Raw genomic sequence first — 19,322 nt, forward strand, 5'->3', positions numbered from 1 at the left:
TGAACAGATTTGCTGAATCCCAAGTGACGTCCCTAATCACATGGAGAATGTGCTGGTAAGGTGTATTTAAGGTGCTGAAGTGAGTCAGTAGAGGCTCATCACTTACAGATCAGAATGGTTTGTATTTTGAGAGCTATAAGGGGAAGGATGGCATTATGCAAGACTGATAGCCAAAAATAATTTACAGTTATTTGGAAAATATACACTGAGAGAGAGTCTAAACATATGTTGTTTCCTCATAGGTTAAAATTTACCTAAAAGACTGAAGAAATAAATGTATTTACATAAATGTATTCCAAAAATTTCTGGAAAAGGTTTTTCTCTCCTCCTTTTCCTCAGCGAAGCAAATATCCTTGTAGTACCTAGAAAAGTTTTTATTTATTAGTAAGTGGAAATAAAAGTGGAGAAATGTGATTCCTCTGATTCCTTCATGCAAAATATTCTGAAAGACTAGAAAACATTGCTCAGAATTGTAAAGGAAGGTAAAAACTTCATCTTCAAGGCAACAAACTACTGTAACTGGTGCCTTTGCTTTGCAAAAAAGGAGTCTAAGAAAAATATACCTTTGGAAGACAGAGAACAAAATGCCAGATACAGTAACTTTACCTGTACAGTTAAGGTGATTGTTGTGCAATTTTATTATAAGGCATGTTCATAAGCTGAAAATATATGAACGGCAAATGGCCACAAGATTGACCCTGTAGTTTGTTTTTGTATTGGCAAACATTTCAGTTCCTTAGGTAATTTTTTTTAGTGTCTTCAAAATATTCCTGACAGCATTTGGATAAGGGCGAGAACACTGGTAATGACTGCACCATGCAGCTGAAGGAAAGGGGCAAACAGGTGTTTTATCATGCTCAAATATTCATTTTGGAGATTGTATTTATAATAAATAGAGTTGCTTCTAAGCAACAGAAGATTCACATGACATTTTCAACTGTCATCATGAAAATCTTACAGGATTCTTTATTCCAGCACTTTTACACATAGCTACTCTAAGCTACTTTCCAGTTTTAATAAACTCTTTATGTAAACACTGGAAATGTATTAATAGCTCTGATAAATTATGACAAAATACATAGGATTCTGAAGATTTCACTGGCCCACAGAAAATGACCTGTGTGAGGAATCGATAGTAATAGCTAAATAATTTCAAAGCAAATACATCAAGCACACACTGGCAGCTGTGCACTCATTTGAAAGCAGTTTCACTTGCAACAGTGTGCAGGATTTCATTGCACTGCATCAATCTCCCTGAGCTCTAGGCAGTAAAGGCCACTTTGTTCCCAGGAATTAAAATGGTCTGGATAAATAAAATTAACTACTTGCAGATTTGGAAAGCTGACAGTGGTATGAGGGTGTCCTCATATGAACCCTTATTATGAGAGGTAGTGAAGGGCACTGATATCAATGGCAATTCTGCTAATTCTGAATTTACAAGATGATTTAGCTGATGCTATTCAAATAGTGTTGTGAAAGCTAATGCACTGGTACCATGTAAGACACAACAGACACAACTGCCTGTTGCCAGTTAAAACCTTACATGACATCTTATCTGGTCTAGCTATTTGATGACAATCCAGATATTCAATGGCAATCCAATTTTGTGTTGGGTAAAAAAGAGCCATAAACCTAGTTTCTTAAAATAAGCATAATGGCAATCAGTTTTTGCAAAGCTCGTATTTGCTTTTGGTGTTATTGTTGATAATTTACTTTACTCTGAGATTTGCAAGTTTTGTGGTTCAAAAAGCTGTACATTTAGTGAGTCCCTCCCCTGAAGCATATGCAGTCAAGTGATAAGACAGACAAGTACTTACAGGTGAGTAGAAGGGTATAAAGAAACAATTAAATGAGATTCAGTCCTGATAATCTCTTTCATCATGTCCTGCTTCCACTGTTGCAATGGCTGCTCTGTGCATTTGTCTGTGTTAGAGTGTGGAATCTGTCATTATGTGGAGTGCTTAATATAATCCAATCCTTAGGGTAGTCATGAGGCGGTTAATTTAACCCTGACTGTGTTTGTAGACAATTACTGGAGTATGGCCCGTTTGCCAAAACAATTGTACTGTTTTTTTCTCTCACAACATCTTTAAAAGCTCGTCTTGGTGCAAGAGGTAATGGTCCAGAGCACTTTCTTGAGCTGAGCGATCGCCAAGGCGAACTCAGCTGGGTAAGATTGTGAAGGAAAACAGCTGCTCTGATGGATGCAGGAGGCTCCTAAAGGGATGAAATTAGTAAGTGCTATGTACAAGAATCTTGCCAGTGACTTGAGGCCGTGAGCAGGGGAAGGAGCAAGAACTGGATGGTGTGATAGAGGAGGACACTAGCTGATACTCAGTCGAACATTTCAACATGTTGTAGAGTCTCTAGGGTAGAAATCTTTCTGTTGCCAGGAATCATTTCTATGGGGTTTACTTCATTGATGGATTTTTCTGTATGCTTTCAATTGCAAACAGCAAACACATATTTTACAAACCTTGGTTATAGAAATATGTGAAGGAATTAGAAGACTTTAAATTTTTAAGTATGAGCTAATAGGTAGGTAGTATCACTAATTCTTTCTTATTAAGATGAAATTTTTGGTATTTTCCCCTCTATGGATAAAAAGAATAGTGATAATATTTGGGTCATTAAAAATATATCCAGTTGGGTTAGAAAACAGAAATTTTCAGAGTAGAAATAGGGTAGCTTAAGATTGTGTCTTATAAAATAAAGTTTAAGATTGTCTCTTTCTTCCTATGAAAGAAGGGAAGAAGTTAGTCATATTTCATGATAATCAGGTTATTTTTGCTTTTCCTTGATTGACAGCTAAAATCAAACTTTTAACTAATTTTTAGAAAACAGTTTATTAATATAACTGTGCAAAAAATTTAGGTTATTCAGGGGAAAATATGGTCTGGTTTTATAAAATATAAAAATGGCTTTCTGTCAGAGCAACACGATGGACTTTTGTTACACAAAATATTTGGTTATGCAAATACCGCTCTTTAGGGTTTTAATTCAAGATATTTTGAGGATTTGCAGCAATCTTGCTTACAGAAACTGAAAGGAATACAGTAAATAAACACAAAACATTGCCCAGCTTTAAGAAGGCTTTTATGATAGCCATAAGAAAGCTTTTATGATGTTTTGTGTTTAAATAATAGCATGTAAGCAATAACAGCACTTACTACTTGCTTCTGGAAATTAATAGGTATTTCCCTCAGAAAGAACAATACCATAAAGGCTCTCAGTGCATGCCCTTTTCTCTCCTGAGATAACCATGAATTACACAACACATCATTGGCCAGACCTAATGGCCCTGCCTAATCTGCTTTCTGTGTGCTTGCCCCCTACCCTATGTTGTGCTCGCTTGGCACCGGTTTTTCCCCCAAGACATCCCTCCTCCTTAGCTGATGGAGAAACCTGCTTGTGACCACGCTGCTGATTTCATACAAGAAATTATTTTGCAAAGTGTGCATGCTGAGGGTGCAGTTTTACATGATGGATGGTAGGTGGCTGCTGAAAGGGATGGTTCTGCTCCTACCCTTTTGCCTTGCATCTGGCAGCCTTGGCCATGGAACACACAGGGGCACGTGAGCAGGGAAGGGTGATAGGAGGAGTGGGACTGTCCCAGCAGCTTGTCAAGAGGCTGGCATAGCAGTAGGGTTGCTTTTCCCTGGCCTGAAGCTTTCCTCTGTATGTTTTGACCTAATAGGAATGAGAAGGTTTGTATTCTTTCTGGGTTTCAAGCAGTGGCACCATGCGGAATGGTAGCTGGAGTAGGTCCTGCAGAACAAGACCCATGGTGCTAATGAGTGCAGCAAGTGCATGGAATAAAACTTGTGTCATTGCACAGAAGCATGAGTGTTTCCTCAAATGAGTGATATAAACAGTTTTATAAAACTTGTGGGGACACTGATGATCAAATAAATAAATATGTCCATTTTCTAAAATGATTCAATATATTCAGTAAGTTAGGGGAAACAGACGGTAATTCCTCTTGCTTGAACCTTGTCCTTGGCCAAGACTTCTAAATGTTTATAAATAATTTTTTAGCACTTATTCATATCTTGCAGCATTTCTTGGCTGCTGTGATTAGCAAGGGGGCATTAAGTAAGGTCTGTGTAGAGATAAAGCCTGACAATATGTTTAATAGGGTACCAGGTGCAGCTTACTTTTCACTGGTATCTTTAGAAACATGACTGCAACACTACTGTTTGAGCTGAGCACTTAAATGTTAACTGTGAAGCCTGTGATTAGTCCAGGGCAGAAGGGAACAGCCAGCACTTCAGTGTTATTCTTGTTAGTATATTTATAATATTATTTTTTTAAAGTACACACTGCAGTTCTCTTTTCCTGTTCTTGTTATCACCAGTTGTGGTGCTACAGCAATGCCTTCAGAAAAAGGGATTCTGTTCTTCATGGAAAGTCCCAAATTTAAATTTTGACAAATGGGCGTTCAAGCCAGGCTGTGTTTGGGAAGTGGCAGGATCCCCCATGCACACAATGCTTCCAGATTTGCATAATTTGAAACACATTAGGTTTATTTGTAAGTATGTTTAATACAGCCAAGCTAATCTGAAAAGGTGACATATTTTGAGATAAAAAGAGAAAGATTTTTTTTTTTCTGCCCCATGCTTACAAGAGATATTGCTGAAATGCTGAGGCATCTGGAAAACTGTGATTATTGTTCACAATGTGGTCTTTAGACTCACTGCTTAGCTTCATCCTTTCTTTTATTCTGAATGTTAGGTTCACCTGCTGATTTGATGGCATTATCTGAAGTCCAACCTTTTCAGGGTAGGGAGAGCTATTTGAAGGGAAAGTAAAAATGCACATACAGTACCAAGTAATTAGTAATTGTAATTAGGACCCTGGTCCTAAGATATTTGTGATCTAAATATTAATAGCATTAAATAATCCTTGAAATGTTTTGTTCTAGGTTTTTATAATCTTTTTAAATACAGAAAATGTAATTACGTAAATATTTTATCTTGGCTCATCAGAGGCATAAATTATGTCTGTTACTACCACTGCCTTTCATGTTTGTGTTGGCTAATTTAGTTTTAATTTGAGTATTGGAGTGTTACAGTTTTATGATGTGGAACATATTTACTTCGCCATGAATTCTGCTGACTGAACATTGCAAATTAAGTGAATCCCCAGAAGAGATTGTTTTGTTCAATAAGCAACTTAATTCTTCCTGTTTGTACAAATATTTCATCAAAGCTTTTTAGCTTCATTACTGATTAAAGTATTTAATCACAGAATGTAAAGTCAAAAGGTTAGATCTAGCCTGAAAGAGATTTAAAAGAAAAAATACATCTGGTCTGGTAGATCCTCTGGTCTAACATCCTGGGTGTTGCAGGTCATTCATTATTTTCAGCCAGTTTCTTTTTTGCAGGGTCCAATAACAGGCCAATTTTTGAACAGACTGTGTCTTCTGGAGAGGTGTCTTCTTGTTGTGCCTGCCAGTAAAAAACACTGCCTGGAAAGAGTAGTGTAACCACAGCTGAAAATTTCTGACAGTCTCTCCCGTTTCCTTCCATGCAATGTCGACATGGGAATTTCTTAGAAGAACCTTGGAGCTGATAATTAAAAATCTCCCTGTTTGACTCCTTAAGCGTTAAAAGATGCAGCTGGCATAGCTGGCATTATCAGATGTAAGGTTCCCTATGGCTTGGGCATGAGAACTATCAGTAGCAGGAAAAGATCAATGCAGGACTTGAGGCTTTTGGGACAGGTTGAGGATGTAAGCAGGATAAATCCCTGGGTTAGGAGCCAAATAGAGCCAAACTGGGAGGTTTCCTCTCATACTTTTCTGTCAATATTTCATAATCTATGCATATTTGCAAGAAGTATGTAAAGGGAAAACTGGTGTTCTCCAGGACTGCCTCAGAAGATGACTTTACTGTCTATTGGACTGTCTCTTTTATGTAAATTATCTTGGATTAGGTAGTTGTTGAGAGATTCACTGTCTTGTTGCCAGATTTTAAAATCATGTTTCTGCCAAGGAGTACTTGATTACTAACAAGATGCTCTAAACCATAACCATTTTTTTCAAAAGAATTTAACAAATTCTGCACTGTACTTTAAGGTCCTAATCCCAGTAATTGAGCTTAGTAAGTAACAAAGCTTGTTGTTTGGAGAAGTCCTAGGTAGCACAATGTGAGTCTAATGTAAGCCTCTAGAGAGATGCTTTCATTCCATAGGTATTTTACCAAGTTTTATGAGAATTTATGAAGATTCTAAAATGAGTTATTTTCTGACATTTAAAATAAAATTGGATTTTGAGAATGGTCTGTCTTGGTTTCAGCATCATTACACTGAATGTAGTAAGAAAGTCTAAATAAACATACTGGAATATTATTGAATTGCTTTTTTCACTCAGCTTTTACAAGATTTTGTTGTTTTCCCCAAATGCCAGGGTCATATTAATAAAGATCTGATATGGTTTGAATCATGGTTTGAAAGTTAGAGAGCCTGTCCTGTGGTCTTCTCCAGTATTTGTGAGAACTGGGATCTCTTGGCCCCCCCACCACAGTTGAGCCCAGTGGTCCCACGGGTGCTCTGAATGGCAGAGTGCCTGTCCCACATTCATCTTTCTATGAGGCATTTAATCCTCAGATTCAGATGGCTTTATGTTATATATATATATATATATGTTTGTGTGTATGGATGATGTCTTCAAAAGTCCAATCGATGCATTTGTTTGCATTAATGGTGGTTTGTTTTTCTTTAAATTATGAGGTTGGCTATCAGTTGTTGAAAGGCTGCTGGAGAGATGCTTACAGTGGGTTAGCATTAATTTACTGGGGGGCTGCCAGCACAGCAGAGCTGACACATGAAAGCTCTCAGTGCCAGTGTAAGAGGTATTCATGGCTTTCTGAATAATACAATTTTACCAGCTCAACATTCTTCTCAATGAGACTCAACTTTAGAAGGGCAGAAGGAAAGATTTAATGAATACAACTGCCAACTGGTGGGATTGATTTTTTTTTTTTAATTTTGTAAGGAACTGTGCATTCTAATGGAGATTTCCATGAAAATGTGGTATCTTACCAGAAAAAATTTTCATTTTCAAACCCTGCACCATTATGGTGTATCTCAGTACTCTTATTAGGCTGAATTTTGGCATTGTAAATTTAGTTTGTCAATTGTATATTTTAATTTTAGTAATCTGTAAATCTTAAATTAAAAAGGTAATTCTCATAGCCATTTTTTAGAAGATCTCTGTAACTGATGATTATGTGTGCAAGTACATCTACTGACATGAGCAGAGAACTTATCTAAGCACTTCAAGAGTATGCATATACTTTTCTGAGGGCCTGCTTGTTCTCGTTCTTGTTCTTCGTTCCTATCCTAGATGTAATGATGAAACCTGTATGAAGAAATGTTTCTGTATCAAAAACTTTTAATCAAAAAGGTGAAAAATTGAGTAGTTATGTGTTGATGTCTAATCTATAGCTTCATATTTTAGCGGTTTTACAAAGCAACATCATGTTCAGAGGCCCAGCCTGTGCAGTGATCTGCTCCCTCAGAAAAACAGAAGTCCTATTTACAGATGAGAATATTGGCCTTTTTTAGATGTATTTCTTCAAGAGTTTACACAGCTGCAGTTCAAGCCATGGATAGGAGAGAAGATGAATACATGGCTTATTACTCATTTTGGGACCTTGGGGAATAGAAAAAAATCTCTCATTTACTTTTACCGACAAAAGCCGCCTTCTTGCTAGGGGCAGCTTGGACGGTAGGTTAGGAAGGGGAGAGATTAACTTGGGCCATGGCACTCCCTGAAATAGTCAGTCCTTCCAGAGGTAGCGAGAAATGAGGGAGTGGGTGCTGCCTTGAAGGCCTGGTTGCATTGGAGGAAAAGGCAGGAAACATCTTTGCTCCTAAAATAAATAGAAAGCATGGCTGAAGGAGTGGATGCCTGCCTGACTGTCAAACTGTTTCTGTGTCTCTTGCAAGCCTTTATTATGCCCCTGGTGTGCTGCCAGCTGTGGTGGGGCTGTACCTCATGGAGTAGCTTCATGGGCAGCCCCTGCCAGCCTTGTTCAGCAGATGCTCTCAGGCTTCCTTGTATTTTGGTAAAGCTGCAGAAGTTGCTGAACTGTTGGTAGGTTCCCAGTGAGTATCAGAGGGCTGCTAATGCTCAAGAGAGCAATCTTGAAAGTGTGCTTCTTGAGTGTGCACTCTCAGCTGGCTTCAGAGATGATCTAGATATTAGTTTGCTGGGCTTCTGAACACAGGCAAGAGGAAAACTATAATGATAACTAAACACACAGCCAAGTTGCTACAGGTTTTTATTTAAGTGATTAAGAACAGTCTCGTGCACATAGTAACTTGCCTGTAAGTGGCTTCAAGAAAAAAAGTGTAAAAAATAATGAAGTTAATATAATGCACATTACTTGGAGGAAAACATACACTCTGGAGCATGTCTAACATTTAAATTACAGTAATCTTGCATCTTTTATTGACTCCTAGCAAACTAATGAAAAAAAAATACAAATAGGAGAGTTTTATTATAAATATGATCACAACCAGAAGTGCTGCTTTGCATTTTCAGCAAAAGGGTTGGTTGCCTTCATGTTCCTTTCATCTAGCTCAGGCTTAGAGTGCAAATAGCAGTGTGAGCTAGAAATAGACCCAGCTGTAATAACCAAGCCCTTTTGTTTAAGAGAGAGAGCTTTATATGAAATAAAACCCCCTCTGTCTTTGGGGTATATGAAATTCCTGCCTCCTTGGAGGCTGTGAAGCTGTGAGCATTTCCAGGAGGAGAGTTAGTCATGTGTGTGTAATGGGGCAATTTGTCATTGCCAAGCTCGTAGGTGGGACACACCTCGGCATGAGAGAGATGTGTCACCTGCTGGGTATGAACTTGAATCTTTTAATTTCATGGTCTTGAATATGATATCAGCTAGTGAAGTGGAGATCAAGTTAGCAGGGGACTGACTTCTCTGCCTTATCAACCTTGGTTGTCACCTCTTTTACTGCCAAAGAAAACCAGCGTTGGTGTTTGAGTGGAGGGAAGTTTGTGTTCTTGTCTTGTGACCTGCTGTACTCCTGTGCTGGGGAGATGACTAGGGATAGTGTCTTGTCAGTAGTGTCTCACTTCTAATTACATGAAGAATAATTCTCTCCTTCTTATTCTTTACATCAAGAAAAGGACTGATGTTTTTTAGTTCACCTCTGTATACCCTTAAAACTCTCAGCAACATTTTGCCAAAAGCCGCCTGTATTCTGGTTTTCTGGCAGTTGTCAATTCTCCCACATTTACCATTTCCTGTGACTTAGTAAGAGTTCCAGCTCAGATTGTACCTTATAATGTGTGCAATTTTTATGTCTTAAGAAGTTTAAATATTCCTTCTCAAAAAATCCTCAACACCTCTGGCTTTCCCATCACTATATTTTGTCCAATTCTTTACCCTAATATTTAGCACAAAACGCATGTTGGTAGTAAATCCAGTGTATTGGATTTTTTATCTCTTATTTGGGAACTGCTGAGTTCCAGGAGGAACTGAGTAGATTGAGGAGTATCATGGAGTGCAAGAGATAGACAGACAGGCAGCTGGAATCACACCCTGCCTTCCCTGGGGGAGGCCCAACAAGCAGACAGGATGCATGATATGGAGGATTCCCTATCCTCGCTCTGCCTGGCTGAACGCGGTGCCTGAAGAGATGGGGGCAGTGGTGGCAAGTTCCTGCCCAGCGCAGCAGGCACATCTCATCTGTGACTGTCCCACCTTTCCAGGTGCCCCGGCATAATAGGTGTGAGGCTCTCCCAAGTTAGAAGCGATAGGACAAGCGATAGGACAAGAGGAAATGCCTCAAGTTGTACCAGGAGAGGTTTAGATTGGATATTGGGAAAAATTTTCTTCACCAAAAAAGTTTTCAAGCACTGGAACAGGCTGCCCAGGGAAGTGGTTGAGTCACCAAACCTGGAGGTACTTAAAAGGCATGTATCTGTGGCACTTAGGGACATGGTTTAGTGGTGGACTTGGCAGTGCTGGGTTAACAGTTAAGCTCGATGATCTGAGAGGTCATTTTCAGCCTTAACAGTTCTATGATTTTACTTCACTGGAAATGAGGATAAAACCAAGATTTGTATTTTAATGAGAAAATGCCAAAATTTCCCTCTAAGATTTTTGATTTTTCTATTTCACTAATCTGCTTCTAACTAAACAATCAAAGCAGGTTTGGCAATGTGAGCCAGCAGTGGATTTCTCTGAGGTCTTTGATTGCACTGTCACTGCAATGAGTACGTGGGTGTAGTCTCCAAATTAAGCTTTGGTAGGAGCTGATTTTTACAGTAGCTAAACGTTGACCCAGCTACCACCTAGCTTGTGTGAACTCCAGTATCTGTCAAACACAATTTCTTCTTTTTTGCCATGTCTTACTATTCAGTTTTGTAAATCTTTTGTTTTCTTTTTTGTTTATTAAAGGAAACTAAAATGCATTTTTAGTAATTGGAATACATTTTTTTCATAGGACTTTTGGGATATTTCATTGTCTGATTTTTCTTTGTTTACATTGTTATATGAGTGACAGGATAACATGGAGATAAAGCAGAGATCCACTTGTTTTTTTAATAAATTTCAGAATATTGAATGGATTGCTTGGCAACTTTTCTAGAAAATCTGCATTTTGAAATTACAGCCATTTCGCTGAAGTCAGACACATGAAGATATGTTAAAAAAGACAGTATGGTTGATGAGGATCTAGGAGGAGTGGGTTTTGCTCAATGTTCACAAGCAACACGTTGTTTTAATCACGTTGCCTTGATTGTGCTTCATAGCTCTGCCATTTATTAGTCCTTGAGGCAGCTTGTGCAGCTGTAACTGAGGTTTGCTTGAATGGTGGTGTGTCTCATGATGAAGACCTACCAGCTGCCAGCATCTTGGATCAGCTTCCAGAGGTTGCTGAGGCATAGCAAGCCTGCAGTTGTGGGTAGCAGGAGGGCACCACCACAGAGATTCTTCACCAGATTTCATCTGTAGCTTTTAATTTCTGAGATCTCTTTCTGTCTTTTTTCTCGGTGACACATAAGCCTCCTCTTGCAAGCAAAGTAAATGAGAAAATTAAAGAGAAACTGCCTAAAGAGATATACTTACTCTATGAAAATTCAGCGTGGTGATTGGCTGTGTAAACCTGAGTGACAAGCTGGAGAGGAAAAAAAAAAAAGCAAACCTGCAGCTGTTTGGGATTAATAAATGTGTGTTACACAAACAGCACTTCAGGAAAACAAATGAGCTTTAAAACAAGCATCAAATAAAAAATTCACATGTGTTAATGAAATGAAGAAGAAGGAGTAATATTTGTGTTTTCTAAGCACATAAAAAATCCGACCTAAAAAGAATATATGTGATGTCTCATGCTGCTCAGTCGGGATTATTAGCCAGCACTAAGCTGTGCAATCAGTTGAAGCACAAGGTTTTCATCTCTGGATGCTTGAATTATTCTTAATATTTTTCAAAATCGAAATTGGGTCATAAATGTTTTGGCAATTTCAGATTAGCAGCGCAGGGGGTGGAGGGCATTATAAAACATGCCATGTGATAGAACAGTTGAGTGCACTGATTCCTAGGCTGTGCAAGTAGATAGAGCCAAGTGGGAGAGCGCCTTCACATCAGGAATGAGCGGTGCTGGCTCTGCCGTAAGAGTAGTATCCTGCACAGTGCCTGCCTGTGCCATGCGTGACTAGCTGATTATCTTGGTCCTCCATGGAGTCCCTGACAGCCCTGTATGCACTCAGCAGACACTTTGAAAACATCACCTAGTCAAGAATCAGCCCTGCTCACTAACAGAGGTCTAACAGAACCAGTATAAATACCTCCTAAATAACTCCTGGTAAGGTCTGAAAAATGTAAGTGTCCTTGGTGAAGACCACCCTACTAAAGAGAAGGGAGAATACAGGAGGAAAGCACAGATTAGACATGAGAGAAAATTATCAGAAAAAGAGAGGAAGGATTGTTCAGTGCCTGCATTACCTTGAAGAAAAATTTCAAGATATAAGGGGGGAAAAAAAACAACACCGAAACAGAGATGATGCAGTAAACTAGGCTGTTTAGCTGGCGTATTTAGTTAGCACATATTCTATCTCAGGATGGACTCAATAAGCTAAATAAAAAGTGTAGAACAGAAAAATAACTAAAAAACATCCCCAAAACATAAAAGCAATCATATTTTTAATGCTAATGTTTTTGTTAAAATAACAACAAGTACAGTCATAGTGAACAGTATTTTTAAGACTTGGTGTTACCTACACCTCATTAAGTTAACTTGCATTATTCTGTCATCCATTTAGCAGCTGAAACAAATGGTTTTATGGAAATCATGAAAGATTGCCCAGCCCAATGCTGAGCCAACTGCAAAAATTGGCTGAAATGGTTTTAAGACTGAGCAGACAATGGGTGACTTTCCTGTAATTGTGTTTTGGAAAACAGCTGAATTGGTTTGGCTTCAGCTTTCAGAAAAGAAGAATGTGGAAAATCTCAACAGGAACTGTTCTCTGTAGCAAATACACAAAAAAAGTGGACATGGAGCATTGAAGACTTAAGGAACAATTTTAACCTTCTCTAAAATTGTTGTGGCTTCTGTTACTGTTATTATTTATAACCAAAGTAGCTGTACTATTTTTTTTCATCGTTTAGACTCTCTGATAGTACTTATTCACTTATTTATCTGTACATTGTTTTGCTACACACTGCATTGTGCTGCTCACAAATGCTGCAGAAAAAGGTGATGAATGATACTGCTCAGATGTATAATGCCTTCTTAACTGGAGTGTGATGAATTTAATAATTCTAATGAGTCAAGCTTTTTTTGAATGTATGGGAAATAAAGAAGCTTTTTTATCTCCTGGGATGTATGATGTTGAATTAAGTTATTGGCTTTTCTGTAAAATGAAGTCAGACATAGTGTCATGTGTGCTCAAAATGCTGACTTGTTTAATAGATTAAATGGTGAAGTAATGTTTTAGACACAGACAAGGTCTTGAGCTCTTATAGCCTGTTTATGGTTCTTTCCTAACTGCCCTTGTGATAATGAAATGCAGGGTGATTATTGAAGTTTTTCTCTGTTAGATTACCTTGTTAACCTGGCACTCCAGCAAATTGTCATACTCTAGCAAAAAGACAGGACATTATGCAAAAGAGTACTTCAGCTCACAAATCTGTTCGGCACACAAGCACGCTGTGGTTTTCATTTTATTTTACTGTTTTTTAGGATTGCATTGATGTGGGTTGGTGGGAAGGAGAACTCAATGGCAGACGAGGTGTGTTTCCAGATAACTTTGTCAAGCTTCTTCCTTCTGATTTTGAAAAAGAGGTAAGCAATGTATTCTTTCATTTCCACTTGAGAATTCAGAATGAAAGTAGAGTTGAAAGAAATACTCTTTCAGATATTTGGTTTTGACAAAGTTTTACTTCTAACTTAATAGCATAAAAACATATAGGAAACAAATTTCTGAGTTAAAAAGCATCCATGGAGAGAATGTGTGGTGCTCAAAATCATATTATGGAGTTTGATTTGACCATCCAGTCACCCCACTTCCACTAGTGTCCTAAAAGTTTGAGAGAGAGAGGAATTGGAGGTCCCAGGACTGTGTCATGTGATATAATGGCATCCAGAATTCTTAATCTTCTCCATTGTATTTGTGGTGGAATAAGAAAAGTTAGTGTACCATCTGCATGCTGATGGACAGCAGTTCAAGCACTGTTCCAGAAGAAAAAGGGTGACATTTTAACTGTGAAATTTGAAAAACAGTGAGCTTTTGGTATCTCAGAGGCATGTTTCTTGACCTCTCAGAATTATTAAAAAGGAAAGTATAAAATCTGTGCATTAGCTTTTCAGCTTCTATTTATTCGAAAAAGATGGCATTGTTATTTGCCAGACAATATTTAGAAATCTTGCAGTTTCCTGGAATAAAGTAACGGATTCCTTACCCCAAAAGTCCATTCCATTTTCAGGAACCTTTTCAGCCACAGTGGGTATTAAAAGCTGTCAACCAGGCTTTTGATGAGTATTTTAGCGTGACAGTGTCAGCCTTCTGTGATAAAACCAAGACTCATTGACACTCAGCTTCAGTGTTTGGCAATAAAAATTGGATGCCAAAGGCAAAAATTAAATAACTTGGAAAGCTTAATAAAGCAACTATTAAACAATTCACAGAGGCTAACATGATAATTATAGAAAATGAAGGTAGAAGAGCAGCAGAAACGGTGGGAGATGGAAATGCAATTCTATAGCAGAGTGGATATCCTGGCTTTAGGCCTAATAATAAAAGAAAGTGATTTCCAGAAGGGCAGGAATCATAAACCTTAAGATATGTTGAGCCTATTATAGAAGTAAAAAATCTTTACCCATATCCATTTTTTGTGGTGAAATTATTCAGTCTTTTTGAACTTATAAATTATATATCTTTAAAGTATTTTTTAGAACACACTTGAATATAACTGGTAGAATAAATTAGATATTCAGACACTTAGAAATTGCAGCTAGGTTTGCTCTAAATGTGGAGAATAAAATTTTATTAATTTTTAAAATGCCACAAATCTGGCCGCATGAGTAAGTAGCTGGTAGGACTACAGACAGTCTGTCTTTGCTTGAATCAGTACTAAAAGGGAAGGAGATAAATACTTTTCCAGTGATTTTTCAGGTATTTTCTGATGTGATCCAGAAACCTTGGATTCCATCCTATGCTCTGAAAGTATATGTTGCAGTAGTTCTTCTGTCTGTTGAACAAATCTTGAAATCTTTTCCCTTCTCCTTGTTCACTCCCCAGTTTTCCAAACCTGATTCTTTTCCACACATGGATATTTGCCCCAGATCTTTTCTATTCACTGCCTAGTCCCCATCTCCACCTCTCAGGTGGTCTCCATTACAGGATTTTCCCCTGAGATCACTACCTGAATCTACATCACCATCTGGATTTACTTGCTATTCCTACAGCAAATTTCTTTATCCAGCTTCTTTTCCTCTCCCCTTGTACTCTTTGTCCCTGCTCTGTAGTTCTGTTCTCTTCTTGTCCAACCAGTCCTGGTTTCCTGTCTATTGGCTTAATTTCTATTCTGTCTCCATCACCTTCTCAGTTATCTCACCACCTTTATCCCAACACAGACCCTTGTAAATCCTTCTTGCTTCTCCATGTTTCCCTAAGCACTCTTAAAACTTCTTCACACTACACCCATTCTGATCTTTATCTGCCTTATTGAAACAATGTATTTCTCTCTTCAGCTTTCAGGTAAAGTCACTTTGTCTAGTGAACCATAGGACCCTTTCATATTTGTGTTTATCTACATAAGGGCTTTAATTTTAATCAGGAGTGGGATTTGTAGTGAATCTGTCACTTGTCCATCTGTACTTGCTATGCTTTCGAAGACACATCTCAGGGGACATGACCTAGACTCCTTACAGATGAGAACTAAGCCAAGAGATCTGCTAAAGGAGTGCATATCTTATATCCAGCTGCTGATGTATGGACAGTCAATGGGATCAGTCTCACACCACTCCAGAATAAAACCTCAAATGTGTATATTGTACTGTTGGACCTTGGCATCAACTATTTCACCCTGCAGCCATTATCAACAAAACTCCCAGTTGCTATCACAAGACATTCATTGTTCCTGTCATGTTTCCTTTCCTTTTTTTTTTTTTCGCTTTTCTGCATTTAAACCTTTAAACACGTTGTCCAGATTCTTGCAAAAGTATCTCTGAGAGTATAAGGGACTCAGTGTTCCTGGACAGTGGTCCTCAGCAGGCAGGCTAGAGAAGATCATTCTAACCTCCTGAGTTCTTGGCCACACCTTGTTCAGGTTGATGACAGGAGGTGATCTGATCAGGATAAGGTGATAGGAGAAACATGAGGGTTACTGGATGACAATTTCTGAGATTCAAGCTGTTAGGCTTATCCAGTCTGTGCAAAAACTGGTGGGTTTTTTTCCTCCAGAGATCAATAGGTTTGCTACACTTGAAAGAGGTCCCTTGGAAGGGTGTGTGGCAAGGGCTCAGCCTTCACAGCAAACCTGCTCCCTGTCAGGAGTCAGACCAAGATCTGAGAGTTGTAGGGCAGAGGCTGAACTAATTACTGCAAGTGAACAAAACAATTGATCTTTCTCAAAAGATTTGGCAGATACATAGAAAGTAATGGGCAGGAGGGCAGGGATCAATAAGAGTCCCTCCATTTGGTTTTGTACTCATCCCAACATATGGTGAATACCAGTATGGTGTGTGTGCATACACACACATTGGCACAGAAGAAAAGCCATCCCTCCCCTAACCTGCAGGTGAAGAGAAATGGTTCTGGCACTGCTTTTGTGTTCATACCATTACAGATCTTATTAGGGAAATGGTCATAACACAGAAGGTAAAAGTAAAAAGTACAGATTGACTGGAATAATTTGTTTCATTTCACCAAACATCTAAAATCCTGATAACTGTCTTTTGCAATCGTGGCGAGTGAATAAAAGGTAACTTTTGCAGTATGCTGCAGTATTTCCTGTGTTCTGCATTTTTGCATCATCTCTGAGTCTGAAAAAACACACGTCAGGTTTTGGCACAAGTATCTAGGGGTTTCTTTGTGTTTGGTTTTTCCAAAATGGATAGGAATATTTACAAGATTAAATTTTAAAGAGATTTCTTCAGTAGACCAAAGGTCACGTATTCCTCTAATCTTAAGAGGTATGTAAAATGAACCTTCTTTTACCCCTCAATAGGATATTTCAATCGCAAAAGCATAAAAATGACATTTGTCAATGCTATTTTCTCTCTTCAGATTCATTTTAATGAAGTTATTTCAGAAGAAATATGTGACACTCTCATAACTTGTAATTATTAATGTTAAGCATTTTATTATTAACTCCAACTTTTGTATGAATGAGATTTACAAGCATTTTGAAGCAATCTGTTTTCTTCTGTTATTAAATTTTAGAGACCGAAGAAACCACCACCTCCATCAGCTCCTGTCATCAAACAAGGATCAGGTAAGATATAGCTGATTATGTACAGCATATGTCAGTGAGCACATCTCAATCTAAATTAAGTGTATTCAAATTTATATAGAATTCATCTGTATCAAAATTGATAAGGAGATGTCTAGACAACAACTAATAAATCAGAATCTTTCAGGGTTGATAACTGAAAAACTGTGATGTGTGTTTTTTAAATGCATTTCAGGCAATCATCTGCACTATTTTAAAATATCCTGTATCTCCCTTTAAACATGTTAAGTCAGAGCAAGTGTGACACTTCAGTTTTTAGAAGTTTTATGGTTCTGTTCCTTGACTGAAGTTAATTGTGTGCATGTCTTCGCAGTATAGACCCAGTATGTTGGAGTCTGATAATACCTGCAGGAGGAAGCTGCATTCACTACAGATCTGATTTATTCTGGAGACAAAGAGCTTTTCTGAATATCTATAAAATACTCTCATACAGTGATCTCATCTGAGTTGCAGTTGAAGTCTTGTGGGTCTGCCTGAATGCTGGAGCTGGCTGACTGCTCCGGAGTCTATGCCATAGTTAGATTCTTGGGTTTCAAGAATCAAGGGCTACTTTATAGCCCTAAGTATAATACTAAAAGGAGTTACCCTGAATTTGGTTATGTAGATAATGGTGTTGGAAATGTATTAAGGGGCTGATTCTGTTTTGCAAACAGATGAGTGCTAGCAGAACTGGTTTTGTGGTATGTTAGACTGAATTGTGGGTGCATACTAAGAGCTGAACTCACTTTGATTTGTAATTTTCAAACGACCCCTCAATACTAATTTCCAAAAGTGCCTGCATGATTTATTTTTATCATAAAACTTAGAAACACTAAAAGTATCTATGCACTTGACAGTTCTGACCTTGGAAACCAAATTCCAGTTCCATTCATGTAAAATTAAAAAACACAAGGCAGGGGATGCTCTCGGAGTTTTCATTTGTATTGCAGTGGTGGTGGTGGAAACATAACTATGGCTGGAATTCTTTAATCCTTTAAGTCAGATGAGTCTGTAAAAATTCTGCAGCAGCATTAGTGCTTCCCCCGCTGCTGGCACACATTAAAACCAAAACAAATTCATCCAGTCTAGCCAGAGAGTTTTCCTGTTACTGTGGTCTGTTCCAGCTTTTGGTGCTTTAAAAAGTAAATTTCCCTCTCCCACAGTCTTGAGCTGTTAATAGAAGAAGTAACACCAGTGTACAATTTACTGTGAATCAATATGCTATAATTTAACTAGTTTGAATTTTTCATGCAGTTCTTTGACTATAGAATCATGACTATAAATATTTGGGTTGCTTATTGACATCCGTGGTTTGTTCTTTACTCTGTCTTGAGACTCACAAAAACATAAATTTGATTTTAAGATCAGTAACAGTATCCAGAGAGAGCAGTATGACTTTGCCATCTAGTGGTGGTTGTGTATTAACGATGTCTTAGTGACAACTGTTATAGCCTGACATGTTTTGGAAAAGCTCTATAAAACATTCTATTTCTTTCAATTTATACTCCTATAATTAGAGAATAACACTTTTAATATGTACCTGTGTGCATGCAGTGCATTAGCCGTGTCACCAAAGCAGGATAATGTGGCCATTTTCAGAAGGAAAAATGGGTGCATAAAGAATGCAGACAATTTGATTAAGGCCATCTAAGTCTAAGTCAGAGCCAAGACTATTGCAGTTCTTTCTTTTCAGTCTTTGACAAGTCCTGGCTGATCAGGCACCAAAGTTTCTTCTGATAGGTATTGAGAGCTGAAAATTGTCCTATGTTTATTACCAATCAGACATCCTGTATTCATCAAATTATCGCTTCACTGAGGTTATACTGTGTTTTACCACATCTCCATGTTAGATCTTAGTGCTGATAGTAGGTAACAACTTGCAGTAATGTTTCTTCATATTTAACCAGTCACAGTGCGATGAATAAATTGAAAACTGTGAGTTGCAGCCTAAGCAATTAAATATCAGTATCTTGATGCAGAGCATAACATCAGAGCAGAGAATTAGAATTGGTCTTTGTAGTACAAGTGGCATATGTGTGAAAGAGGTGTCTAGTTTGTATTATAGTAGAGATAACAGTTTGGCTGTATTTCCAAATTCTCTACAGCAGCAGGCTGCCAGGGCCTTCTCTGCTGCACTAGTTTACAAAGCAAGGCAAAAACTGGAGAGACAAATTTAGGAGCACAAGTCCCTTATACATAATCATTGAAAAGCAGTGGGCATTTCACTGGGTAGCTGGGATAAGCAACACAACTGCGTCTGGACCGAAGGGTGGGAATACTCTTGAATTCCTCTGGGAGCTGATACGGAGTTCCCCAGAACTTCCTTGCAAGTGACCTTCACCTGAAAGTAAAGGCAGGATC

At 38.2% G+C, this 19,322-nt stretch overlaps 1 protein-coding gene across 4 annotated transcripts in view; it reads left to right on the top strand.

The window, feature by feature from the left end:
- SH3KBP1 (SH3 domain containing kinase binding protein 1) overlaps nucleotides 1-19,322 on the top strand; it is a 191,188-nt gene that overhangs the window by 142,717 nt on the left and 29,149 nt on the right. For all 4 annotated transcript variants that reach the window (XR_001922148.1, XM_018084241.1, XM_018084240.1 and 1 more), the window contains exons 8-9: nucleotides 13,210-13,311; nucleotides 16,913-16,964. Coding sequence is in view for 3 of the 4 variants with exons in the window: in XM_018084241.1 (XP_017939730.1) it covers nucleotides 13,210-13,311; nucleotides 16,913-16,964 (154 nt within the window). In the remaining variant the exon portion in view is untranslated. The remainder of the gene's footprint in view (nucleotides 1-13,209; nucleotides 13,312-16,912; nucleotides 16,965-19,322) is intronic.

The sequence above is a fragment of the Manacus vitellinus genome, unplaced genomic scaffold (assembly GCF_001715985.3).
Source record: "Manacus vitellinus isolate BGI_N305 unplaced genomic scaffold, ASM171598v3 scaffold_7_pilon, whole genome shotgun sequence".
Lineage (NCBI taxonomy): Eukaryota > Metazoa > Chordata > Aves > Passeriformes > Pipridae > Manacus > Manacus vitellinus.